The following is a 27,283-nucleotide window of genomic DNA, read 5'->3' as shown; positions in this document are numbered from 1 at the left end:
GTTGCTCGAGGAAGACCAATTCAGATTTGATGAGGTGGAGTCTGAGCTTTGAACGCTGTGGCACACTAGGGAGCGGAGAGTTAGCGAGACACTGTGTTTCAGGAGGTGCTCACATCCCAAAGAATAACTACATCACATTTGGTGAGTGATCAGGGACAGGAGAGTGTGACTCCAAGCAAGTCTTGGTGAGGAACCCAGGAGGTAGTGTTGAAGGAGCCTCAGCCCTTGGGCTTGTCTCAGTGTAGATGATGAACGAATGGTATTGTCACTCGACTATTAATCCAGAAAACTGTTTGGTTCACTAATGTCCTTTTAAGGAATGAGACCTGCCGACCTTATCTGGTCTGGCCTACATGTGACACCAGTGCCACATCAATGGTGTTGACTCTCAATGCCCCCAAAGGGCAACGAGGGACATGCAACAAATGCTGGCCAGCCAGGGACACCCATGTCATTCAAATGATGAAAGAAACAGATGTGTGACCTTTGCGGATGTGGATGAGGGCTGCAAGGAGGATGAGCAACTTCACCATAGCACTGTGGTTCAGGGAGCCATTCAAGAGGGAGGAGGAAAGGGAAATGTTGTTATAAATGGGGATAGTTCGACAGGAGGAATAGACACTTTCCTCTGTGGCCAGCATGGAGAGTCCCCAAGGCTGTGTTGCCTGACTGGTGCCCCGGTTCAGGACATCTTCTCTGGGTTGCTGGGAAAAATGGAGCTGGAGGGGATAGATTCAGTTGTTGTGGTGCACGTTTCTGAATCCTTAACAGATTAAATCTGAAATTGGAGTCACAATTATAGGACTTGGATGGATTCCGTGGATTTCCAGAGTTAAGGATGGTAACTACATCCCGGGATAGAGTGGAACAGCCTGGAGAGACCCTCTAACATTTGGAATTGGATGATTGGAAGGTCACAGACAGGTGAAAGACAACACTGAGCCGTGGGATTTTGAGAATTGTGTTTTAGATGTCAGTAACTTTGGTGTGTAACACAGCCTCTAATATTACAAATTAATAAATGTAATCAGCATTATCCGTTCTTTGAAAGACAGCAACTCAATCTCAGTAATAAATATGTTCCACAACCTCAATCAAAGATGCCACGTGTTTGCTGATTTGAAGAAACTCGAAGATGAGCGATTTTGCGAAGTCAGTGTCCCAGAGGGGATACCACAGGGTAGATGTGAAAGTCTTTGGGAATGTATCACCATGCAGATAAAACAGAGAGTACCTGCAGAGTGAAGGAGCACATTACTTCACGCTGAAAATGTATCTGGAATTTCAAATGGTGAAGAAAATATACCACCTGGAGTTATTGGGATTCATGGGAAGTGTAGTTGTCAAAATCTATGTGTCAGCTGCTCTATGCTGTTACTCAGTGACTGATCTACATTTCACGATTTTGCAGACATACGTTCAGTAATATGATATTCTGTTCCCTGTGAACGTAACATCAGTATTGGTGAAGTTGCTAGAGCCTGTTTTCAAGGATATCATAACTCAGCACTTGGAAGGCAGTGGTAAAGTCAGACAAAGTCAGCATGGATATACAGAGGTGAAATCTTGTTTGAAGAATCTATTGGAATTCTTGGAGGATGTGACTAGTAGAGTTCGGTGAGGAGAATCAGTGCTTTATCTAGACATTCAGGAGTCTTTCAACAAGGTCTGATGTAACAGACTGCGATGTTGAGTATGCGTTGCAGATAATGCCTTGATTTGGATAGAGAGCTGGCTAACAGAGAGGAAACAACGTGTTGGTAGAAATGAGTCTTTGTCTGACTGGTAGACAGTGTGGTACTGCAGGGATCTGTGCTAGAACCCAAACTGTTCACATTATATATGAATGTTTTGGGATAGGGAATTAAATGTATTGTGTCCAAATTCACAGATGATGCAAAGTCAGGTGGGAGGGTAAGCTGTGAGAACCATGCAGGCATGTTTCAATATAACAGGCTGTGTGTGTGGGCAGATGCATGGCAGTTGCCGTGTAATGTGGATAAATGTGAGGTTTTCCACTTTGTTAGCAATAATAAGAAGACAGTTTGTTATCTGAATGAACTTAAATTGAGAGGGGCGAACAATCAGTGAGAACTTGGTATCTATGTGCATCGTCATTGAAAGTAAGTGCGCAGGTATAACAGGCAGTAAACAAGGCAAATGATATCTCGGCTTTCATAGCAACCTGATTTGAGTACATGAATCAATACGTTTTACTCCAATTGAACAGGACATTTGCGAGGCCACACCTGGAATATTCTTTGTAGTTTTGGTGTCATTTGAGGAGGAATATATATCTGCTGTAGAGGCTGCACAGTGATTGTTTACCATTCTTATTCCTGGGATGGTGGATCTGTGATGAGAAGAGAGACTAAGCCACTTAGAATTCTATTCATTGGAAATTAGAAGGGTGAGATGGAACCTCATTGAAACTTAGAAAATTCTAATATGTTTAGACAGGGCAGATTCAGAAAGAATGTTCACGATGGTGACGGAGTTGAGCACTAGTGCCATAGTTTTAAAATAAAGGGTCAATATTTTAGAAATGAGGTGAGATGTAATTTGTTCACTCAGATAATCTATGGACTTCATTACCACAGAAAATAATTGAGGCTGAAACCTTTGGAGATTTCAGGAAGAATTTATACATAGCAGTTGGGGCTGAAGTGATCAAGGGATATGGAGGAAGTGGGGGGCGGAATCATGATGTTAAAGTTTATGATCAGCCACGATCATAATGAATGCCTTGTTTCCTCCATATCACCACTTTGTGTAGTGTTCTCACCATCCTGAATAGTGTAGCCACACACAGATCAGTCTGGTTCACTGTCAGTTTCTCCTTTAACCAATGTATAGCTGAAAAACATATATTGCACTGGGAAAACTGAGGTGGCCATTCTGGGAACATCCAGCATCCTGCTCTGTTTTAAAAACATCTCCATGTACTTTGCCCTGGAAACTGAAGAGATAATTATCAATTTACAGTGGTTCTGTACTTTTATACCAAGGCATCACACAGACCCGAATGGGTGGGATTTGACTGGCTTGATATGATTTTTACGCTATTGATCCAATTTGTTTAAATCATTCTGTTGATTAATGCCCTGACTGTTAGACATATTTTAATGATGAATGGAGTCCAGGAGAGTGGTCAGAATAAGGGGGTGGAGGAATGAATCGCAGGAGCTCAGAGATGGAGAGCAGAAAGAAATCTGTGATTTTACTCCTGTCATAATATGACATTCATTCCCCTATGGTCACTGTATGTTATCGATTTCTTATACTATAACATAACAGGAACTGTTCACAATTCCTGAATATTCCTGAATATACATTTTCACAAGTTGGATACGTGGTTCAGAATTTGAGTTATTGCACACACATTTTTATTTATGGAGTGACTCAGTCCAAGTACAGGAAGCAGGTCAAGGGAATGGTGAATTATCCCCGAGCAACAACTCTTCAATTACTGAACAAATAAAACAACTTCCATCAACTCTCTGCCAAGCAGCCTCCCTCAAACCTATTATTTAGTACCTGACTTACAACAGGGCTGGTCATTTATTGAGCTGCCTCCAGTTAAACATTACCAGCACAGACAAATTGCAGTCTGACTAACTGATGAAAGTTTTAACCAATTTTGAAGTTAAACCACTGACTGACTGGTTTAAGTTTAAGTTCATTTCAGTCGCATCACAAATAGGCTTATATTAACACTACAATGAAATTACTGCGAAAATCCCCTAGTCGCCACACTCTGATGGCCTGTTCGGGTTTACTGAGGGATAATTTAGCATGACCAATGCCCCAAACCAGCATGTTTCCCAGACAATGGCACGAGTCTATCAGTGTCCTCCACCTATTTGAAGCCACAACCTAATTAAAGGGCAGAGCAAGTTAGAGGGGGTGGAATGATCTCTTTGGTTCTAGAATGTTTTCTTTTAAGTCTGCTCTGTAACTTTGACAGATGTTCAACTTCAGGACTTCAGCTGAGCTCTGCGACAGTCAAGCGAATAAAGTGATGATCTACTGCTTTGTCACTGGGGACTCTGCAGAGGAGAGGATCACACATATGTCAGCATGGTGACACAATGGCTCGCGCTGCTATCTCATAACACCGGAGACCTGGGATAAATTGGGTCAGCTTGGGTCACTGTCTGTGTGGACTTTGCACATTCTCCTTGTGTTTGCATGGGTTTCTTTCGGATGTTCCAGATTCCTCCCAATGGGAGAGATAGGTTGAATGGGCTCGATCAATTGTCCGTTGGTCAGAGTGGTTAGCAGGGTAAATATATATGGATTGACAGGAATTTGGCCTGGGTGGGAAACTTTGGGTGCGGGCCCAATGGCCGAATGGCCTCCTTCTGCATTCAAGGGATTCTATGAAGTGGAAAATGATGTACACTCACTTGTTGGTCTGGCCGAGCCTGGGCTCCAAGACTGGCAGCATGATCAAGCAGGAGCTGGATAATATTTTGAAGTGTGGCACAGGGCAGCCCCTGAAAGGGGACATTGAAAGTAAACAAATCAAGCTTATTTACCATTGCCACAGCAGGCTTACATCGACACTACAATGAGTAACTGTAAAAATCCGTTAGTTGCCACATTCCAGCTCCTGTTTGAGAACACCAAGGGAGAATTTAGCATGGAAAAAAAAACACCAAACCAGCATGCCTTTCAATTCAGGGAGCGAACTGGAACACCCAGTGGATACACATGCAGGCACAGGAGTAAACGTGCAAACTCCGCATAGACAGTGGTCCAAGGTGGAATTGGAATGCCGGTCCCTGGCGTTGTGTGGCAGCATTGTGACCTAGTGTGGATCTGTGCCACCCCTACACTTATGGGATTCACTTCTGGGGGAGGGGGAAGTGAATTTACAGTCACTATTGCAGTCAAGGCGTCACAATCTTACATGGTGGAAACACGGGAGGAATTAGTATGGCGCAAACCAAGTTCTCGCAGTCCCACAAGAAGGTTTGGGATCCCAGCTGTCAATTTGAAAGCGTTCCTAACAGTGCCAGTGGAGGCATCTGAAGAGAGAGGCCTGGAATTAACAGATCCTCCAATCATCAAGGGTACAGGGAACTCAACATCGATGACTGACGATGTGGGGAAGAAGAGCAGATGTGGGGGGTTCATCAAGAGCACACGCACCAGAGAGGGTCATAAAAAGTCCCCAGGAATCAACACCCAAGGGATTGTCATTCCGCCCCCTCCCCACCCCCCGATCAGGCCTTTGTAAGATGGACATAAGGGTGAAGTTTCAACTATGGGTTGTACCATATTGAAAATATGCTGTGGATTCTGTTCCAAGCCTGTGTGAAATAAATGGAGAAAAATGTACAATTTGTTTGTAAATAGTCCCAAATGTTGTTGCTGTATTGGGGGGTGAAGTAGGGAATGGGTTAATGAGCTTTGTAACACTTAGAGGTTTGCCAAAAAAAAGGCTTGCAAGACTTGTTTTTGTATCCCTGTAACCTTGTATGCCAGATGATGTATTATTTGTGCAGCTTGTAACTTTGTACGCTGGATAAACAAAGCATAGGTATCGCGATGCAGGTAACAGCTAATCACAACAGAGGAACAGAGCAGAGACAGTTGCCGCCGACACATACTACGCATGGACTATGCATGGATTATGCAAAGGATGAAACTGCCGAGGCAGCAATAACTACAGGATGGGTAGGAAACATGACAGACAGCTTGGAGAGCTGCAGACGTTGTTAAGGGCGGGACCTGGGATGTATAAAACTCTATTCTTACTTGTATTCGGTGAGAAGTCTGGTGACCGCTTTCGAAACCAGGCGTCTCCCAAAAGCTTTTGAAATAAACCTGCTTTACTTTGACTCATGACTAGTCTGAGATGTATTATTTACCTACAACAAATTGGTGCCAAAACCCAGGATCTGTTTCTGGGTCTGGTTGAATGGTCATGACCAGAGAGCCGGGATAGATTACTGAACTTAATCGGATGGGTCAAATTACAGTCGCTGTTCATCTGTGATGAGAGAGTGAAAGATGCCTGGAGACATACGGAAAATGAGGCATCTGGATGGGAAAGGTAGGATTAGGGAACCGTGGATTACTAGAGATATAGAAGACCTGGTTAGGAAGAAACGAGAGGCGTATGTCAGGTCTAAGCAGCTGGGAACGGAGAGAGCGTTGGAGGAATACAGAGAGAGTAGGAGGGATCTCAAATGGGGAGTTAGGAGAGCAAAGAGAGGGCATGAGATGGCTTTGGCAGGTAGGGTTAAGGAGAATCCAAAGGCGTTTTACTCTTATCTTAAGAACAAAAGGGTGGTTAGGGGTAAAATCGGTCCTCTCAGGGACAAACATGGGGAATTGTGCTTCGAGGCAGAGGGAATGGGGGAGATCCTGAATGAATACTTTGCGTCGGTATTCACGAAGGAGAGGGGCTTGATGTCTAGTGCGGTCATTGAGGGAGCGGTAGACCAATTGAAAGATCTATTGATTACGAGGGAAGAAGTGTTGGGGCTCTTAGAGGGCATTAAAACCGATTAATCTCCGGGGCCTGATTGCATTTATCCTAGGCTGCTAAGAGAGGCGAGGGATGAGATTGCTGGGCCTCTGACGTACATCTTTGTCTCTTCTTTGGACACAGGTGAGGTCCCAGAGGACTGGAGGATAGTGAACGTGGTACTGTTGTTTAAAAAAGGTAGGAGGGATAGCCCGGGTAACTATAGACCGGTGAGCTTAACGTCAGTGGTAGTAAGTTGATGGAGAGGATTCTTAGGGATAGGACGTATGTGCACTTGGAGCATTGCGATCTGATTAAGGATACGCAGCATGGCTTTGTCAAGGGGAAGTCTTGCCTTACGAATCTGGTAGAATTCTTTGAGGAAGTGACAAAAACAGTTGACGAAGGACGAGCCGTTGACGTCGTCTATATGGATTTCAGTAAGGCGTTTGACAAAGTCCCTCATGGTAGGTTGGTACAGAAGATTAAAGCTCATGGGATATGTGGTCAGGTATCTAGATGGGTAGAGAACTGGCTTGCAAACAGGAGTCAGAGAGTAGTTGTGGAGGGGTCTTTTTCTAGCTGGAGGTCTGTCACTAGTGGTGTGCCGCAGGGCTCAGTACTGGGACCTCTTCTCTTTGTAGTGTATATAAATGATTTGGAAGAGGGAGTAGGTGGTGTGATCAGCAAATTTGCTGATGACACCAAGATGGCTGGATTGGCGGGCAGTGAGGAGCAGTGTCTGGCAATACAGCAGGATATTGATAGGCTGTTTGATTGGGCAGATACGTGGCAAATGGAGTTTAATCCGGATAAATGTGAGGTGATGCATTTTGGCCAGAATTATGTAAGGGGAAGTTATATGACAAAGAGTAAGCCCGTAAGGAGTATAGAGTCGCAGCGAGACCTGGGGGTGCAAGTGCACAAGTCTTTGAAGGTGGCAGTGCAAGTGGAGAGTGTGGTGAAGAAAGCCGATGGTATGTTAGCCTTTATAGGAAGGAGTATAGAATATAAGAGCTGGAGTCTAATGTTGCAGTTGTACAGAACGTTGGTTCGGCCGCATTTGGAGCACTGCGTACAGTTCTGGTCGCCTTACTCTCGGAAGGACGTGGAGAGTCTGGAGAGAGTGCAGAGGAGGTTTACCAGGATATTGCCTGGTATGGAAGGACTGGGGTATGAGGAAAGATTGAAGAAATTGGGGCTCTTTTCCCTTGAAAGACGTCGACTGAGGGGGGATCTAATAGAGGTATATAAGATTATGAAGGGTATAGATAGAGTAAACAGAGGTAAGCTATTTCCTATAATAGAGACATGTAGGACAAAGGGCCACGGACTGAAGGTGAGGGGGGAGAGGTGCAAAACAGATATCAGAGAGAGGTTTTTCACACGGAGGGTAGTGGGGGTATGGAATGCTCTGCCAAGTAAGGTGGTGGAGGCAAACATGCTAGAGTCCTTTAAGAGTAACTTGGACAGGCACATGACTGAGTTGGAGATGGGTGGATATAGGAGAACCTTTTAAATAAGGGCCATTAGCATTGGGGCATCCCTGGTAATGTAAATGGGTATAGTATGATAATAATGTTTTTTTTTCTCTTTCATTCACAGGTTTTAAGTCAGTCCACATCGTGTCCAATGAGGGGCATAAAGGCGATGGGTCGTACTGAGGCTGCTCTTGGTTGTTCGAGATTGGCCTAGTGCTTCGTGTTGTTAGTGTGTGCCTAAACTGGACCAGATACTGGGCAAGATGACAGCTCAGTGACTATCGCTGATTGCTGTGCAGACACGTGGATTTGGGCCAGTGTCTGTGGGAGTTTGCACATTCTCCCCGTGCTTGCGTGGGTTTTCTCCGGGTGCTCCGGTTTCCTCCCACACCCCAAAGATGTGCTGTTAGGCTGATTGGCAGGAATAAATTGTCCCTAAATCAGTTTCTCTCAATCTGGATGGCCATAAAACATTAGATAGGGGTCATGGGTAGAGAGGGGGACTGGTGGTGCTGAGATGGCGGCGCGGGCTCGTTGGGCCGAAGGGCCTGTTTCCCGGGCTGATTTTATTCTTTTTTTTAGATAAAATACAGAGGCAGGTCCAGGTAATGTGTTGTACTTGCATGATGTGGGAGCTTGCGGTCCCATTTGTGTTTGTTTGTGTACACATCTGTAGGAAATGTTGGTTGCTCGAGGAAGACCAATTCAGATTTGATGAGGTGGAGTCTGAGCTTTGAACGCTGTGGCACACTCGGGAGCGGAGAGTTAGCGAGACACTGTGTTTCAGGAGGTGCTCACATCCCAAAGAATAACTACATCACATTTGGTGAGTGATCAGGGACAGGATAGTGTGACCCCAAGCAAGTCTTGGTGACGAACCCAGGAGGTAGTGTTGAAGGAGCCTCAGCCCTTGGGCTTGTCTCAGTGTAGATGATGAACGAATGGTATTGTCACTCGACTATTAATCCAGAAAACTGTTTGGTTCACTAATGTCCTTTTAAGGAATGAGACCTGCCGACCTTATCTGGTCTGGCCTACATGTGACACCACGGCCACATCAATGGTGTTGACTCTCAATGCCCTCAAAGGGCAACTAGGGACATGCAATAAATGCTGGCCAGCCAGGGACACCCATGTCCTTCAAATGATTAAAGAAACAGATGTGTGACCTGTGCGGACGTGGATGAGGGCTGCAAGGAGGATGAGCAACTTAACCATAGCACTGTGGTTCAGGGAGCCATTCAAGAGGGAGGAGGAAAGGGAAATGTTGTTGTAAATGGGGATAGTTCGACAGGAGGAATAGACACTTTCCTCTGTGGCCAGCATGGAGAGTCCCCAAGTCTGTGTTGCCTGACTGGTGCCCCGGTTCAGGACATCCTCTCTGGGTTGCTGGGAAAAATGGATCTGGAGGGGATAGATTCAGTTGTTGTGGCGCACGTTTCTGAATTCTTAACAGATTAAATCTGAAATTGGAATCGCAATTATGGGACTTGGGTGGATTCCGTGGATTTCCAGACATTCCTCTTTACTTCTTCCTCTTTGTCCTGTTTCTGCACCGCTGTACCTTGGGCAGTTTGCTCGTCAACCTTACAGCCCTCATTCTTGTCCACACTGGGAGCAAGGTCCTCAAACCTGTTGTGCAGATTGAGAGGCCGAGGCCTTTGGGTACCCCCCCCTTTCCTCCCCACACCCCCCCTTCCTCCCCACTCCCCCCTCCTTCCTCTCACCCTTCCTCCCCACTCCCCCCTCCTTCCTACCCACTCCCCCCTCCTTCCTCCCCACTCCCCCCTCCTTCCTCTCACCCTTCCTCCCCTCAGCAGCACCCTCTTGTTCCTGACCCTCAGAGTTAGCCAGTCTAGGGGGTGTGAATCTCTCTTGTACCCCTTTATCCAGGTTACTCTCCCTCTCCCTGATGAGCCTCAGTGTCTGGAGCTCAGAGTTCAGCTCGTCTACTTTGAGCTGGAGCTCTTCAAGCAACCAGGACTTACTGCAGACACGGTCACTGGGAAAGACCTTGGGGTTCACCAGCTCCCACATCATACAGAAACAGCACATCACATGTCCCTTCGTCACAGTCTCCTCGTGATTTCTAAACACAGTTAAGAATTTAGACTTACCTTGCCCTTTTCTCCCAAGTCCTGTGATCCAAAGCCCTTTCAGCTCACTCTGCTGCCCGCTCCCGACGCTGCCCGCTGTCTACAGCAATCCTCCTTTTATACTTTGTGCGGTAAAAAAATCCCTTCCCACAAAGCCCTGCGGCCCACTTCCTGTCTAACTTTTAAAGCAGAATTACAGTTAAAAAGCCCGCAAAAATCTTTACAAAGGTAATCGCTGACCTTTACTCTGTGCAACCTTCACTCCGCTCGCTCCAACGAATGAGTGGACGATTGATGTTTCCTCTGAGGTTGTGCCCTCGGGCCCGAGTCTCTCCAACTATTGGAAACATCTTCCCCACATCCACTCTATCCAGGCCTTTCGTTATTCTGTAAGTTTCATTGATATCCCCCCTCCTCATCCTTTCAAACTCCATCAAGTACAGACCCAAAGTCCTCAGACACTCCTCATGCGTCAAGTCTTTTATTCACCAGGCCATTCTTGTGAACCTCCTCTGGACCCTCTCCAAGGCCAGCACATCCTTCCTTAGATATGGGGCCGAAAAGGACCAAGAAAGAAAATTACAGCGTAGGAACAGGACCTTCGGCCCTCCAACCTTGCACCTACCGTGCTACCCGACTTCACTAAAACCACCCCCGAACCAAAAGTGCTGACAATATTCGGAATGTTGTCTGAACAAAGATTTACAAAACCTCAGCAGTACACCCCTGCTGTTGTATTCTATCTCTCTCGAAATGAAGCCGAGCAGAGGGACTCTGTTATATCGAATGAATATTGAGAGAGTTATGGTTTGACCCTTCATTGTTTCCAAATTTCCCTGACCATCAACACCCCATCTAGGCTGTAAATATTCTACTTTGGGTATAAAAAGTGTTGGATTGAACGGGGTGAAGTGAAGCTGTTTGTTTAGTGACTGTAATTGATGTGAGTCTCCATGGATCCGATTAGTCTGCCTGGAGGGTTTTCCCTCTTCTATTAATAAGGGATTCTGTTCAATGTGTTGTCTCATTGAGACAGCGGGAGCGACAACTCCAAACTAACAGAGATCAGCAGCTGTGGAGAGAGAGGGAGGGAGAAGAGAGATCAGAATCTGGGAGCAGTGGATTGGAATCTCCCAGCGATGCATCAGAATCTGGGAACAATCAATTGGAATGTTACAACAATGGATCAGAATCTGGGAACAATGGATTTTGATGTTCCAACCAAGGACAGGAGTTTCTCATACTGGATTTCTTGGTTTACTGAAGATGGCTTACGGATAACATTATTTGGTCGGATTCGATATCTACTGCACGTGATTCAATGCTTTTACTATCCCCTCCTCGCTATTGTTGGTGTTCCGGGTAAGTCCCTGGCTGGAATTTTACCGGCCTGACCGCCAAGGATTCAGAGCAGGCGAGGGACAGAGCATGGGAGGGTCTGTTAAACACGGGAGGGATTTTGCAGCTTCGGGGAGAGTGAGGATGTAAAGTCCCCTCCCCTGTGTCCAGTTTCTCTTGCTAGAAAGGCTGTTTAACTGTGTTGATTTCCCTGTCATTTACTGTACTCGGTTTGCTGCTCTTGTTTCTGTTGAATCTCTGTGTCCAGTTATTATTTCTTTCAGCCACTGACAATTGTCTCAGGGTCCATGGGCTGGGATGTCTTCTGTGTGCTGGGACTTTTCATAGACATGTGACATCAGACACTATTCCTTCATGAGTAAAAGATTGAGACAGAATCCATTTTACCTTCGACATATAACATATAGCAGTTCACTGCTTATCACCCACCCAGTCAGCAGGCTGCAGAATCCATTTTTATTGTTTACAGCAAGATCTCACTTGTGTATCTGAATTGTGTATTTGCAACCACATAGGTTTGGTACATGGTTGGGAACACAGCTGCAAGTCATAGAAATCATAGAAACCCTACAGTACACAAAGAAATCATTCGGCCCATCAAGTCTGCACCGACCACAATCCCACCCAGGCCCTACCCCCATATCCCTCCATATTTTACCCACTAATCCTCTAACCTATGGTTCTACGGTCAATTTAGCATGGCTAATCAACCTAACCCGCACTCCTTTGGACTGTGGGAGGAAACCGGAGCATCCGGAGGAAACCCACGCAGACACCAGGAGAACGTGCAAAGTCCTCACAGACAACGACCTGAGCCGGGAATCGAGCCCAGGACCCTGGAGCTGTGAAGCAGCAATGCTAACCACTGTGCTACCGTGCCGCCCCAATCTGTCTGTCTAAATGAAGACTTTTATGGGGATCGGGCCGGGTGGGATTGTGGTCGGTGCCTGTGAAAGTTCTGCTCATATCTCACGCATTCATGTCTCGACCACCAATGTACACTACAAACAGCAAGGGATCCAGCATCGATCCATGTGTAATCCCACTGGACACAGGCTTGCAGTCACAAAAGCAACATTCAACCATCACCCTCTGCCTCCTGCCACTCAGCCGATTTTGAATGTAATTTACCAAATTGCCCTCGATCCAATCGGCTATTACTTTCCTGTTCAGTCTCCCATAAGGGAATTCTTCTCTGAAGTCCATTTACACGACATCGACTGCACTTCCCTCATCTATTTATGCAGTCACCTCCTAAATATATTCAAACAAATTGTAGACATGATCTCTACTTGACAAAGCCATGCTGACTATTATTCATCAACCCTTACCTCTCAAAGTGGAGATTAATTCTATCCCTCAGATTGATTTCCAATCATCATGATTTCCAATCATGGACATAGTGATGATGCCGTGTTGGGCGTGACCTTGGATGTCTCCAGGACACCTTGTAGGATGGCAGTAGAGCACAATGTTTAGCACAGCTGCCTCACAGCATCAGGGATCCCGGGATTCCATCATCACCGGTGATGATTTTTTGTTTACTTTGAAACCAGCTCCATTCTCACACATTGCCTGTTGGGATTTCTCCTGTTACAAGAACGTGTCGTGTTTCTCTGGAAAGCATTCACTTTGAGCAGGTCCAGTTTCTCGCAGCTCCTCAGTGTCACATTGACCCTTGTAAATTTATCTCGATCACAGCAATCCTGTGCACGTCATCAATCTGCGTAAGTTCATTGGTAAGGCCAGGGCACATCGTGCTGATGTTCCAGCTTGAGATGTGAAAGACTGATTTGGTTTGGTTTGATTTGAATTGATTTGTCTTATTGTTGTCATATATATTAGTATACAGTGAAAAGGATTGTTTGTTGAGTGTTCTACAGACAGAGGATAGAGAATAAGAGAGTGCAGAATATAATGCAGTTATAGCTTGGGTGGATGAAAAGATCAACTTAATGCCATATAGGTCCATTCAAACGCCTGCTGGCAGCAAGAAGAAGCTGTTGTTGAGTCATCAGCATGGTGGCACCATGGTTAGCACTCCTGTTTCATGTGTCCAAGGACATGAGTTCAATTCCTAGCTTGGATCAATGTCTGTGTGGAATTCTCTGTGTCAGTTTCCTCCGGATGCTCCGACTTCCACCCATAGTCCAACATTTGGTTGATTGGCCATGCTAAATTATCAATTATCGTCCCGTGATACGTATGTTAGGGGGATTAGCAGGGTACACATGTGGGACTTCGGGGATAGGATCTGGCTGGGATTGTCGATGGATCAATGGCCCCCTTCTGCACTGTAGTTTTTCTATGAGTTGGTTGGCATGCTTGTTTTAATCTCTAATGGAACTAGTGGGATGAGTATATATCCATGGTGCATTATTCCCTAATTATGCTGGCTGATTTTGCGAGGCATCGAGAAGCTTAGACAGAGTTGATGAGTGGGAGATTGATTTGAGTGATAGACTGGTCTGCATTCACCAAGTTTGAAGTTTGTTGCAGTCTGGGACAGAGCATGAGCCACACCAAGCTACAATATTATCTATGATGCATCTGTAAAAGTGGGTGAGAGTCGTAGCTGACCTGCCAAATGTCCTTAGACCTCTGAGAAAATAGAGGCGTTCATTGGCTTTCTTAACTATAGTGTCATCATGGAAGGGCACAAAAAGTTACTGGTGATCTGAACCCTAAAACCTGAAGCTCTAGACCATTTCAACTTCAACCCATTGATGTAGATAGGGGCATGTACTCCATGATACCTCCTGAAGTCAATTTGCTTTGTTGACATTGAGGAAAAGATGATTGTGGTCGCAACAGTTCACCTGATTCTCCAACTCTTCCCTGTTCTCAGTCTCATCATTGTTTGGGATCTGACACACTACGTTGGGGTCATCAGAAAACGTGCAAATTGCGTTGGAGTGGAACTTGGCCGCACAGTCATCGGCATATAAGGAATACCGTAAGGGGCTGAGGACACAGTCTTGCCGGGCACCGCTGTTGAAGATGATTGTGGAAGAGGTGTTGTTGCCTCTCCTTATTTATTGCTGTTTGTGAGTTAGAAGTTCAGGATCCAACTGCAGAGGGAGAAGCCGAGTCCCAGGCCATGGATTTGGACGTGAGTTTAGTGGGAATAATGGTGTTGAAGGTTGAGCTGCACTCGATAAACATGAGTCTGTGTTACAGGGTTGACTGTTGGGCCAGGGAGATGGCGTGTGTGGACCTGTTGAGGAGGTAGATGAACTGTAGTGGATCAAGGCAATCTGGGAGGCTGGAATTGATTCGTGCCATGACGAACCTTTCGATGTCTTTCATATTATTGGATATCATTCTCACTGGATGATTGTCATTGTGGCAGGCTGCTTGGTTTTTCTTTGGTAATGGCCTTTGTTGAGTTTTTATTACCAGGTGCACAGATTGTCAACCTTCCTGCCAAGAGAGGACTCACTGACCTTCACTGGTCCAGTAGACCACAGTGGGGCAGCAGCAAACCCACTGGGAATTATGGACGGTCACTATTCACTGAACACTGAAGTTTTCTCAAACACTTGAAAGCAAACCCTGGCAGTTGTGTCCTGTGCCAACCGGGTGTGAAATTACCATTTCTTCCTGTGTTGTACTAATTTGGCAACAATGCTGTGGTCTCCTCTCCAGGGTACAGCCCAGGGTAAATGCAATAGAGATTCTGTGCTGTCAAGGCATTGGGACCTCCCTCTGTCAACTGTTAGTATGAGTCAGAGGCAAGGGTGAACCAACACTGTTTGGTACCAGTTCTGCTGCAGGGGTTGTCAGTAAGCTGTCTGACTGATTATCATCTACAGGGATTTCTGTCAGGGTTTACTCCCTCAGCCTTCTTACCCTCCAAATTCCCCCACAAGGTAGAAGGGCTATTTACGTGTTGCTGAGTGAGGATCAGTGTTGTGAACTCCTCTGAAAACTCTCTCCCAAATGTATACCATTGCGTTGTCGCCATGGTGCAGCATGGTGACACTGTGGTTAGCACTGCTGACTCACAGTGTCCGGGACTTGGGTTCAATTCCTGGTTTGGGTCATTTATTGTGTGGAGTTTGGAGATTCTCCCTGTGTCTGTGTGGGTTTCTTCTGGATGCTCCTCTTTCCCCTTACACTCCAAAAGACGAGCTGGATTTTTAAAAAAAGTTATTTTGTATGTGTGGACATTGTTTTTATTTTCACCTATCCTCAGTCTAAATGGTCACATCTTCCTCTGAATGATGTCTAATTTTAATCTTAATCTTCCTTCCTAACAGTGAACATAATCACAATTGTGACACTGACAAACAGAAACTGTGGTCTGTCCAAATGTGTTACTAGTTACCTGGTGGCCATGTCGGTGGGGGATCTGCTGGTCGTTATCCTTGACCTTACATTGAGACACATTCCCATAGTTTATTGGGAACAGTTTTATTTCCTGGTGTTGGTTCCTGTGTGTAATATCCACGCCGTCCTGCTTTATGCAGCCACTGACTGTTCTGTCTGGTTCACCGTCACTTTCACCTTTGATCGATTTGTGGCCATTTGCTGCCCCAAGCTGAAAAGTAAATATTGCACTGAGAAATCAGCGTCTGTGGTTCTGGGAACAGTGACGGTGCTGAGCTGTTTAAAGAACATTTTCTGGTATTTTATGTTTTTAAATGGATATCGGCTGGTGAACAATCCCTGGTTTTGTGATGTCTCATGGGATGTTGTGAAATCTCTGGTCTGGGGAATAATTGAGTTCCTCCACTTCATTTTAACACCGTGTGTCCCATTCGTCCTGATTCTGCTGCTGAATGCTTTCACTGTCAGACACATTTTAGTGAGCAGCAGAGCCCGCAGGAGACTCCGGTGTCACAACAGTGGTGAGAATTCCAGAGACCCAGAGATGGAGAGTCGAAGGAAATCCATCATTTTACTGTTTGTTATCTCAGCCAATTTCATGCTGTTATGGTCAATGTTAATGGTTTATTCAATATGGAGTCGGATGGAGTATTTGGGCTATAAGTCGGTATGGTTAGAAAGTTTTGTTCTGGAATTGGGTTTCATGCTGCAACTCTTGAGTTGTTGTACAAACACTGTCATTTACGCTGTGACACAGACTCTCTTCAGACAGCAGCTAATAATTCTGCTCAAATATCCCTTTACTGCAATTATTCATCTCATTACAGCCTCAGAAGTAAATGCAACTACAAGATCCCTGACTCTTCCTATTGGACATTCAAACTCTAAACAACAAACAGCCTCACAAAGACAGAAAGGGTAACAGATAGAGAGAGAGAGGGGTGGCAGTGAAAGCAAAAATGAGAGTGATAGAGAGACAAAGATAGATAGAGGGAGGAAAGGGCACAAAGCCATGAAGAGAGACAGCATTTGAAATAGTTTTGAACAGATAGAGGGAAAGAAACAGACAGACAGAGAGAGACAAACAGAGATAAAGGACAGAGAGAGAGAGATTCTCTCAGAGTGAAAGAAATAGGGATAGAGGGGGAAATGGCAAGGCTGATGGACAGGGAATGAGAAAAGGGGACAGGACATACATGGGAAGATGTAATATGGAAGGAAAATTGTTCTCTGGAGCAGTGTGCTGGTGGCTGGGGAGTGTAAACTGTGAGTGTTCTGTGTTTATTTTTAAATTACATTGCTGGGTTGTGGGTTTTTTCCCTTTGTGCTTTCCATAGAGGGTCCGAGGCGCAAGGGCTGTTGGGAAGGGAGTGAGGGAGTATAAAAACAAGGCCACAGTAGATAGCGGGCAGCGTTGGGAGTGGGCATCAGAGTGAGGTGGGTGCTGAGTGAGTACTGCAAGGGCTTTGGCTCGCAGGGCTTAGGCGAGACAGGGTTAGGCAAGGTGAGTTACTGGTCAAGTTTTTCAAAGTGTGTCCACAGGTCTGAGGGTAGTCAAATAAATGGCAGGGACCATGGGGAGACGTGTCAGCTGTGTAAGGTGCAAGATGTGGGAGTTCCTGGAGACGCAGCATCTCCGGAGAGTCCACATCTGCACCAAATGTCTGGAGTTGCAGTGTTTGAGGGCCCGGGTTAGGCAACTGGAGCTGAGGCTGGAGGATTTATTTTTAGTGAGGGGAGAATGAGGCATGAATGAATAGGAACCAGATTCAAGAGGGGATCTCAGAGTCAAGGAGGGGGGATGGGTGGGTTACAGTTAGGAAGGGGAAAAAGAAGAGGAGTAATGTTCCAAAGGCTACGCCAGGGGTAGTCTCTCAAGGTAGCAGGGGTAAGGCACCAACTGAGGTGGAAAGGGCACGAGGGGAAGAGGAAAATGCCTCAGAGGGAAGGAAGGGGGCTGGATGTGAGATAGTGGTGGGGGACTGGAGGGTTTGAGGAATTGATAGGCGGTTCTGTGGGCAAAAGCGAGACTCCAGGATGGTGGTCTGCCTCCCTGGAGCTGGGGTACAGGATGTGTCAGAGAGGGTAGAGGAAGTCTTGAAGGGCAAAGGGACCCAGGCGGATGTAATTATACATGTAGGAGAGAGGGACATAGGAAGGAAGAGTAGGGGGGAAATACATACGCAGTTCAGGGAGTTGGGGGCCAGGCTGAAGTGTAGGGCCTCCAGGGTGGCGATCTCTGGGCTCCTGCCAGTGCCCAGCAATAGCAGGGATAAAAATAAAGAGATCCTGCAGCTGAATGCGTGGCTGAGGGATTGGTGCAGGACAGAGGGGTTTAGTTTTATTGACCATTGGGAAGTCTTTGCAAAAGAAGGGCACTTGTATAAGAGGAATAGGGAACACTTAAGTGGGAAGGGGACGCATATTTTAGCTGGGAGGTTGGCTGGAGTGTTTAGGCAGGGTTTAAACTAGTATGGAGGGGGGGTGGGGAGGACGGAGACAGCTCAGGCTCTGGGAGTGAGTTGGATGTCAGGGTAAGTCTAGTTGATAGGGAAATCCCCCAGGAGAAGGAGGATCCGAGAGTGACTGAGGGTCTTTGGTGCACCTGTTTTAATGAGAGGAGTGTAACGGGAAAGTCGGATGAACTTAAAGCCTTGATGTTCGCGAGGAATTTAGATGTGGTGGCAGTGACAGAGACGTGGTTAAAGGAGGGGCAGGACTGGCAGATAAATATTGCAGGGTATAAGTGTTTTAGGTGTGATAGGGGAGGGTTGAAAAGAGGAGGGGGAGTGGCACTCTTAGGGAATGGATCACAGCGGTGCAGAGGGAGGATAACATGGAGGGGTTGGAAATTGGGTCTCTGTGGGTGGAGTTGAGGAACAGGAAGGGGGCCATTACTATGCTAGGAGTGTACTATAGGCCACCCGATAGCCCACGGGCAGTGGTAGAGGGTATATGTAGGGACATTTTGGATAAGTGTAGGAAGAATAGGGTTGTTGCAGTGGGAGATTTTAATCTCCCTGGGGTGGATTGGAAGGTGCCGAGAGCAGGGGGGTCTGATGGGGAGGAATTTGTAAGATGTGTATTGGAAGGATCCTTGCAACAGTATGTAGATAGCCCGACTAGAGAGGGGGCGATACTGGATTTAGTTCTGGGAAATGAGCCGGGTCAGGTGGTTGAGGTTGCGGTAGGTAAACATGTGGCTAATAGTGACCACAACTCCGTCTACTTTAGGATATGAATGGAAAAAGATGAGAGCTGTCCTAAGGGGAGGGTGCTAAATTGGGGGAAGGCTAGATACAGCCGGATTAGGCAGGAGCTTAGGGATACAGACTGGGATAGGCTGTAGGAAGGCGAGACCACGTTAGGCATGTGGGAGTCTTTCAAGGGAAAACTGCAAAAGGTGCAGGAGAGACATGTGCCGGTTAGGAGAAATGATGGGAAAGGTAGGATTAGGGGACCGTGGATTACTAGAGATATAGAAGACCTGGTTAGGAAGAAACAAGAGGCATATGTCAGGTCTAAGCAGCTGGGAACGGAGAGAGCGTTGGAGGAATACAGAGAGAGCAGGAGGGATCTCAAACGGGGAGTTAGGAGAGCAAAGACGGGGCATGAGATGGCTTTGGCAGGTAGGGTTAAGGAGAACCCAAAGGCGTTTTAGTGTTATCTTAAGAACAAAAGGGTGGTTAGGGGTAAAATCGGTCCCCTCAGGGACAAACGTGGGGAATTGTGCTTAGAGGCAGAGGGAATAGGGGAGATCCTGAATGAATACTTTGCGTCAGTATTCACGAAGGAGAGGGGCTTGATGTCTGGTACAGTCATTGAGGGAGCGGTAGACCGATTGAAAGATCTATTGATTACGAGGGAAGAAGTGTCAGGGCTTTTAGAGGGCATTAAAACTGATAAATCTCTGGGGCCTGATTGCATTTATGCTAGGCTGCTTAGAGAGACGAGGGATGAGATTGCTGGGCCTCTGACGCAAATTTTTGTCTCTTCTTTGGACACAGGTGAGGTCCCAGAGGACTGGAGGATAGCGAACGTGGTACCGTTGTTTAAAAAGGGTAGGAGGCATACCTGGGTAACTATAGACCGGTGAGCTTAACGTCAGTGGTAGTAAGTTGATGGAGAGGATTCTTAGGGATAGGATGTATGCGCACTTGGAGCGTTGCGATCTGATTAAGGATACGCAGCATGGTTTTGTCAAGGGGAAGTCTTGCCTTAGGAATCTGGTAGAATTCTTTGAGGAGGTGACAAAAACGGTTGATGTCGCCTATATGGATTTCAGTAAGGCGTTTGACAAAGTCCCTCATGGTAGGCTGATACAGAAGATTAAAGCTCATGGGATATGTAGTCAGGTATCTAGATGGGTAGAGAACAGGCTTGCAAAGAGGAGTCAGAGAGTAATTGTGGAGGGGTCTTTTTCTAGCTGGAGGTCTGTCACTAGTGGTGTGCCGCAGGGCTCGGTAATGGGACCTCTTCTCTTTGTAGTGTATATAAATGATTTGGAAGAGGGAGTAGGTGGTGTGATCAGCAAATTTGCTGATGACACCAAGATGGCTGGATTGGCAGGCAGTGAGGAGCAGTGTCTGGCAATACAGCGGGATATTGATAGGCTGGTTGATTGGGCAGATACGTGGCAAATAGAGTTTAGTCTGGATAAATGTGAGGTGATGCATTTTGGCCGCAATAAGGTAGGGGGGAGTTATATGATAAAGAGTAAGCCCGTAAGGAGCATAGAGTCACAGCGAGATGTGGGGGTGCAAGTGCACAGGTCTTTGAAGGTGGCAGTGCAAGTGGAGAGTGTGGTGAAGAAAGCCTATGGTATGTTAGCCTTTATAGAACATAGAACATTACAGCGCAGAACAGGGCCTTCGGCCCACGATGTTGCGCCGACCAGTTTTTTTAAAAAAAAACCACTGACCCACTAATCTAAACCAATCCCTTTTCGTCCATAAACCTATCCACAGATCTCTTAAACGCCCCCAAACTAGGCGCATTTACAACCGCAGCAGGCAGGGCATTCCAATCCCTCACCACCCTCTGGGTAAAGAACCTACCCCTGACATCCGTCCTATAACTACCACCCCTTAATTTAAAGCCATGCCCCCTCGTGCTAGCATTCTCCATCCGAGGAAAAAGGCTATCACTATCCACCCTATCTAAACCTCTAATCATCTTATATGTTTCAATAAGGTCCCCTCTTAGCCTCCTTCTTTCCAGCGAAAACAACCCCAAATCCCTCAGTCTCTCCTCATATGACCTCCCCTCCATACCAGGCAACATCCTGGTAAACCTCCTCTGCACCCTCTCCAAAGCCTCCACATCCTTCCTGTAATGTGTGGACCTGAACTGCACACAGTACTCCAAGTGCGGCCGCATATATATATATATATATATATATATATGTATATATATATAAAGGAAGGGGTATAGAATATAAGAGCTGGAGTCCAATGTTGCAGTTGTACAGAACATTGGTTCGGCCACATTTGGAGCACTGCGTCCAGTTCTGGTTGTCTTACTACCGGAAGGACGTGGAGACTCTGGAGAGAGTGCAGAGGAGGTTTACCAGGATGTTGCCTGGTATGGAAGGACTAGGGTATGAGGAAAGATTGAAGAAATTGGGGCTCTTTTCCCTTGAAACACGCTGACTGAGGGGGGATCTAATAGAGGTATATAAGATTATGAAGGGTATAGATAGAGTAAACAGAGGTAAGCTATTTCCTATAATAGAGACACGTAGGACAAAGGGCCATGGACTTAAGTTAAGGGGGGAGCGGTACAACACAGATATTAGAGGGACGTTATTCACACAGAGCGTAGTGGGGGTATGGAATGCTCTGCCAAGTAAGGTGGTGGAGGCAAACACGCTAGAGTCCTTTAAGAGCAACTTAGACAGGCACATGACTGAGTTGGAGATGGTTGGATATAGGAGAACATTTTAAATAAGGGTCATTAGCATTGGGGCGTCCCTGGCAATGTAAATGGGTATATTATGATAATAATGTTTTTTTTCTCTTTCATTCACAGATTTTAAGTCGGTCCACCTCGTGTCCATAGAGGGGCATACAGGCGATGGGTCGTACTGGGGCTGCTCTTGGTTGTTCGAGATTGGCCTAGTGCTTCATGTCGTTAGTGTGTGCCTAAACTGGACAAGATACTCGGCAAGACAACAGCTCAGTGACTATCGCTGATTGCTGTGCAGACACATGGATTTGGGCCGGTGTCTGTGGGAGTTTGCGCATTCTCCCCGTGCTTGCGTGGGTTTTCTCCGGGTGCTCCGGTTTCCTCCCACACCCCAAAGATGTGCTGTTAGGCTGATTGGCAGGAATAAATTGTCCCTAAATCAGTTTCCCTCAATCTGGATGGCCATAAAACATTAGATAGGGGTCATGGGTAGAGAGGTGGACTGGTGGTGTTGAGATGGCGGCGCAGGCTCGTTGGGCCGAAGGGCCTGTTTCCCGGGCTGATTTTGTTCTTTGTTCTTTCTTTCTTTAAAAGGGCAACTAAGAGGGAACGGGAGACAGAAAGGAGGGCAGAGATAAATAGTCAGAGGAAGAGAGAAACAGACAGAGAGAGAGCACGGGAACAAATGGAAAAGAATGAGACTGAACACATGCAATGGACACAACAAGAGCAAAAGGCAGAGCAAGGCATAGAGAGAGAGATAAGAAAAGTGGGACAGAGACAGAGAGGGAGAGGGACATGGAGACAGAGCGGGACAAGGAGAGTGAGATTAAAAGGGAGCAAGAGAGACAGAAGAAGAGGGTATAGAGGGAGAGAAAGAGGGAGAAGCAGAGAGACAATCAGAGGCACAGGACAACATATAGAGAGAGACAGAGACAGAGAGATGCACAGGAAGACAGAAAGCGACAGAGAGATTTATTTAATGACTTTTATGATAACCATCAGTTGGACATATTGGAATATGAATTCCCTGACTGAGCCAATTAATGCTATCCAATCCGGGAGGTCTGCAGACTAATGGTGTATCTAGGTTACTGGAAATCAGGGTCTGTATACTCAGGATGTGGGTATGATGGACTGATGGTTTTATCACTAGACTATTAATACAGAAACTCAGCTAATGTTTTGGGCGCACGGGTTCCAATCTCATCATGGCAGATGGTGGGATTAAAATAATTATATCTGGAATTCAGAATCTGCTGGTGACCATAAAACTATTGTCGATTTTTGGGAAAAAAAAACCTGGTTCACCAATGTCCCAGGGAAGGAAATCTGTCGCCCTTACATGATCAGGACACTTCATTGCCCTCTCAGCAAGGGCAACTGGGGATGGGCAATAAATGCTGGCTGGCCAGAACACCCAAGTCTCAAGAATGAATAAACAATACTTTGACTGGGAAATTTTAAATAAGCTGTAAACTGTTTCTCACAGCTGGATAAATACCCAATCCCAAAGGTTGAGGATGACAATTCAAAGCTGGCAGTAGGATTCTTGTTTCCAATTGTGAACTTATTGACCTGCACCTAAATTAACAGCTAGCTGAGGATTCCCAGCGATATTCAACAGCTCACACTCAGAAGGAGTTTAACATTTATAAAGTGTCAAATGTAGGTTTACATTAACACCGCAAATAAATTACTGTAAACATTGTCTAGTCATCACACTCTGATGCTTTTTTGGGTAAACTGAGGGAGAACTGAGCATGGGCAATGCACCTAAACAAGCAAGTCTCCCAGACTGTGGGAGGAAACTGCAGCAACCAGAGGAAACCCATGCTGATACAGCGAGAATGTGCAGACTCCGCAAAGACAATGACCCAAGCCAGGAATTGAACCCAGGTCTCTGGCATTGTGAGGCAGCCGTGCTAACCACTGTGACGCCTTATCTACGGTGATAGTTTGGACAAGGAAATTCCAGAAGTACCTGCGTGATGGTGCAGCCCATAACATTGGCCCAAATCCAGCTGTGGGCTTTATGAGTGTCTGCCAACTATTATCAGTTGGAACACCCTCCAGGAGGTCAAACCATTCAGGCAGATGCCTTGAGTTGACTACGATTAACAGACAGTTGTACCCCCGATGGAAGAGATGGTAACCATGACCCTTTTTTCGAAATTCTCTGAATGGCTGCCAATTATATTCGGCTGTGGATGCAAAATTACCCAGTCCTCAATAATTGGAAGCAGCTAGTGCTGATGCGGGTGTCCAAACGGCCGTTCCAGACTGAATTGTACACATATTGTAGTGGCAGAGAGCAGCTAACTGCGGAAGGTGGCACACTGCCATGGATTTCAAGAGTGTCGTCCTGAGCCAGGTTCACTATCCCATCCTGGCTGAAACTTACCACGGCCACCCAGGAGTGACAAACTTAAAATCCTCTCAGTTGCCATGTCTGGTGGCCAGGTATGGATACAGATATTTGCGGACGTGGGTCAGTATTGGTGATATCAACAAGGGGAACGATAACCAGTCACTACTCTTTGCACTTGCAAATAGCCAGGACGGCCACAGACGCGGCTGTACGTGGAAAGTGCCAGTCCGTTCATGGAGTCAACGTTCCTGCTAATGGGAGGTGCAGATTCAGAATGGGTCCCGTAACTGGATGAGTTAATCAAAGAAGAAAGAAGTCTCACAACGCCAGCTTAAAGTCCAACAAGTTTATTTGCAGCAAACGCCACAAGCTTTTGGAACAGGCTGTCCATTCGTCAAGTGAGTGGGAGTTCTGAGCAGGAGGAACCGAATGGAGAATTGAAACTTCAGAAAAGGTTTCCAAGATAGTCAGCCCTCGGCGGTTACTCAGACCGAGATGGGAAGGGGTTCAATGGCTTCAAACAGGTTCATGCACGAATATAAACTTCCAAACTGGGCCTGTTAAATCTGCCCACAGAGTGCAAGCTACAAAGAGTGAAACTCTGAGAGTTGGGGTAAGTGTGGGAGTTTAGGGAAGTGGCTGGAGATGTATTGCTCTGTCTTGTGTCGCTTACTGCCTTACCATCAGGTCCAGTGTGAGCAGGTGTCAGCCAGACATTAAATGTTCAGAAAATGTTGTGGGACCAATGGAAGCAGCTGATTGGTGAGTCAGTCCTCGGAAGGAACACTGAGGGAATTTTCTGAGCAGCTCCTTGCTGATGTCATAGCATCAGGAAAGATCCCGATACTTTTAATGCTCTGGGAACCTGGGCTCGAATCCCAACATGGCAGCTGGTGGAATTCGAACTCAATAAAAAATATCTGGAATGAAAAATCTGCTGATGACCATAAAATTATTGCTGATTGTTGCGAAAACTCACCTGGTTCACTCATATCATTTAGGGAAGGAAATCTGCCGTCCTTGCCTGGTCTGGCCTACATGTGGCTCCACAGTCACAGCAATGTGTTTAACTCCCAACCGCTCTCCAACATCAACTCGGGATGGGCAATAAATGCTGGCTATCCTGAGAACTCTGTTTCCCAAAAATGAATGAAAGAAATGTCCTTTTCCCATCCTTACAGATTCAAGCAGATTTTGATTTTTGCTGGTGGGATACTTTCTGTGACGTTTATTGAGAACATAGCTTAAAGTAGAAAATTACAACAAGATTAAAAACATATAAAAAGTAGATAAAATACAGAGGCAGGTCCAGGTAATGTGCTGTACTTGCATGATGTGGGAGCTCGCGGTCCCATTTGTGTTTGCTTGTGTACACATCTGTAGGAAATGTTGGTTGCTCGAGGAAGACCAATTCAGATTTGATGAGGTGGAGTCTGAGCTTTGAACGCTGTGGCACACTAGGGAGCAGAGAGTTAGCGAGACACTGTGTTTCAGGCGGTGCTCACATCCCAAAGAATAACTACATCACATTTGGTGAGTGATCAGGGACAGAGAGTGTGACTCCAAGCAAGTCTTGGTGACGAACCCAGGACGTTGTGTTGAAGGACCCTTGGGCTTGTCTCAGTGTAGATGATGAACGAATGGTATTGTCACTCGACTATTAATCCAGAAAACTGTTTGGATCACTAATGTCCTTTTAAGGAATGAGACCTGCCGACCTTATCTGGTCTGGCCTACATGTGACACCAGAGCCACATCAATGGTGTTGACTCTCAATGCCCTCAAAGGGCAACTAGGGACATGCAATAAATGCTGGCCAGCCAGGGACACCAATGTCCTTCAAATGATGAAAGAAATGGATGTGTGACCTTTGCGGACGTGGATGAGGGCTGCAAGGAGGATGAGCAACTTAACCATAGCACTGTGGTTCAGGGAGCCATTCAAGAGGGAGGAGGAAAGGGAAATGTTGTTGTAAATGGGGATAGTTTGACAGGAGGAATAGACACTTTCCCCTGTGGCCAGCATGGAGAGTCCCCAAGGCTGTGTTGCCTGACTGGTGCCCCGGTTCAGGACATCTTCTCTGGGTTGCTGGGAAAAATGGAGCTGGAGGGGATAGATTCAGTTGTTGTGGTGCACGTTTCTGAATCCTTAACAGATTAAATCTGAAATTGGAGTCACAATTATCGGACTTGGATGGATTCTGTGGATTTCCAGAGTTAAGGATGGTAACTACATCCCGGGATAGAGTGGAACAGCCCGGAGAGACCCTCTAACATTTGGAATTGGATGATTGGAAGGTCACAGACAGGTGAAACTCAACACTGAGCCGTGGGATTTTGAGAATTGTGTTTTAGATGTCAGTAACTTTGGTGTGTAACACAGCCTCTAATATTACAAATTAATAAATGTAATCAGCATTATCCATTCTTTGAAAGACAGCAACTCAATCTCAGTAATAAATATGTTCCACAACCTCAATCAAAGTTGCCACGAGTTTGCTGATTTGAAGAAACTCAAAGATGAGCGATTTTGCAAAGGCAGTACCCCAGAGGGGATTCCACAGGGTAGATGTGAAAGTCTTTGGGAATGTATCACCATGCAGATAAAACAGAGAGTACCTGCAGAGTGAAGGAGCACATTACTTCACGCTGAAAATGTATCTGGAATTTCAAATGGTGAAGAAAATATACCACCTGGAGTTATTGGGATTCATGGGAAGTGTAGTTGTCAAAATCTATGTGTCAGCTGCTCTATGCTGTTACTCAGTGACTGATCTACATGTCACGATTTTGCAGAGATACGTTCAGTAATATGATATACTGTTCCCTGTGAACATAACATCAGTATTGGTGAAGTTGCTAGAGCCTGTTTTCAAGGATATCATAACTCAGCACTTGGTAGGCAGCGGTAAAGTCAGACAAAGTCAGCATGGATATACAGAGGTGAAATCTTGTTTGAAGAATCTATTGGAATTCTTGGAGGATGTGACTAGTAGAGTTCAGTGAGGAGAACCAGTGCTTTATTTAGACATTCAGGAGTCTTTCAGTAAGGTCTGATGTAACAGACTGCGATGTTGAGTATGCGTTGCAGACAATGCCTTGATTTGGATAGAGAGCTGGCTAACAGAGAGGAAACAACGTGTGGGTAGAAATGAGTCTTTGTCTGACTGGTAGACAGTGTGGTACTGCAGGGATCTGTGCTAGAACCCAAACTGTTCACATTATATATGAATGTTTTGGCATAGGGAATTAAATGT

The 27,283-nt window shown here is 46.0% G+C and overlaps 1 protein-coding gene across 1 annotated transcript; it reads left to right on the top strand.

Moving 5' to 3' along the window:
- Positions 1–4,394: 4,394 nt before the first annotated feature.
- LOC145337489 (uncharacterized) lies at positions 4,395–24,282 on the top strand. The gene is made up of 6 exons (XM_080182279.1): positions 4,395–4,518; positions 8,639–8,788; positions 11,325–11,420; positions 15,680–16,584; positions 23,149–23,199; positions 23,962–24,282. The coding sequence occupies exons 1-6, from the start codon at positions 4,395–4,397 to the stop codon at positions 24,280–24,282; spliced, it is 1,647 nt and encodes a 548-aa protein (XP_080038405.1).
- Positions 24,283–27,283: the final 3,001 nt, after the last annotated feature.

Source organism: Carcharhinus amblyrhynchos, unplaced genomic scaffold, assembly GCF_965287045.1.
Source record: "Carcharhinus amblyrhynchos unplaced genomic scaffold, sCarAmb.v2.hapA scaffold_51, whole genome shotgun sequence".
NCBI lineage: Eukaryota > Metazoa > Chordata > Chondrichthyes > Carcharhiniformes > Carcharhinidae > Carcharhinus > Carcharhinus amblyrhynchos.
Note: the sequence above shows the minus strand (reverse complement) of the source record. Positions and strands in the feature narration are given on the sequence as shown.

Bases quoted from the DNA above. Each gene is read 5' to 3' on its own strand.
- LOC145337489 (XM_080182279.1), top strand. From the start codon at position 4,395: ATGATGTACACTCACTTGTTGGTCTGGCCGAGCCTGGGCTCCAAGACT. The intron at 11,421-15,679 runs GTAAGTCCCTGG...CCTTCCTAACAG, and splicing joins CGCTATTGTTGGTGTTCCGG to TGAACATAATCACAATTGTG. The intron at 23,200-23,961 runs GTAGGATTCTTG...CACATATTGTAG, and splicing joins ATGACAATTCAAAGCTGGCA to TGGCAGAGAGCAGCTAACTG.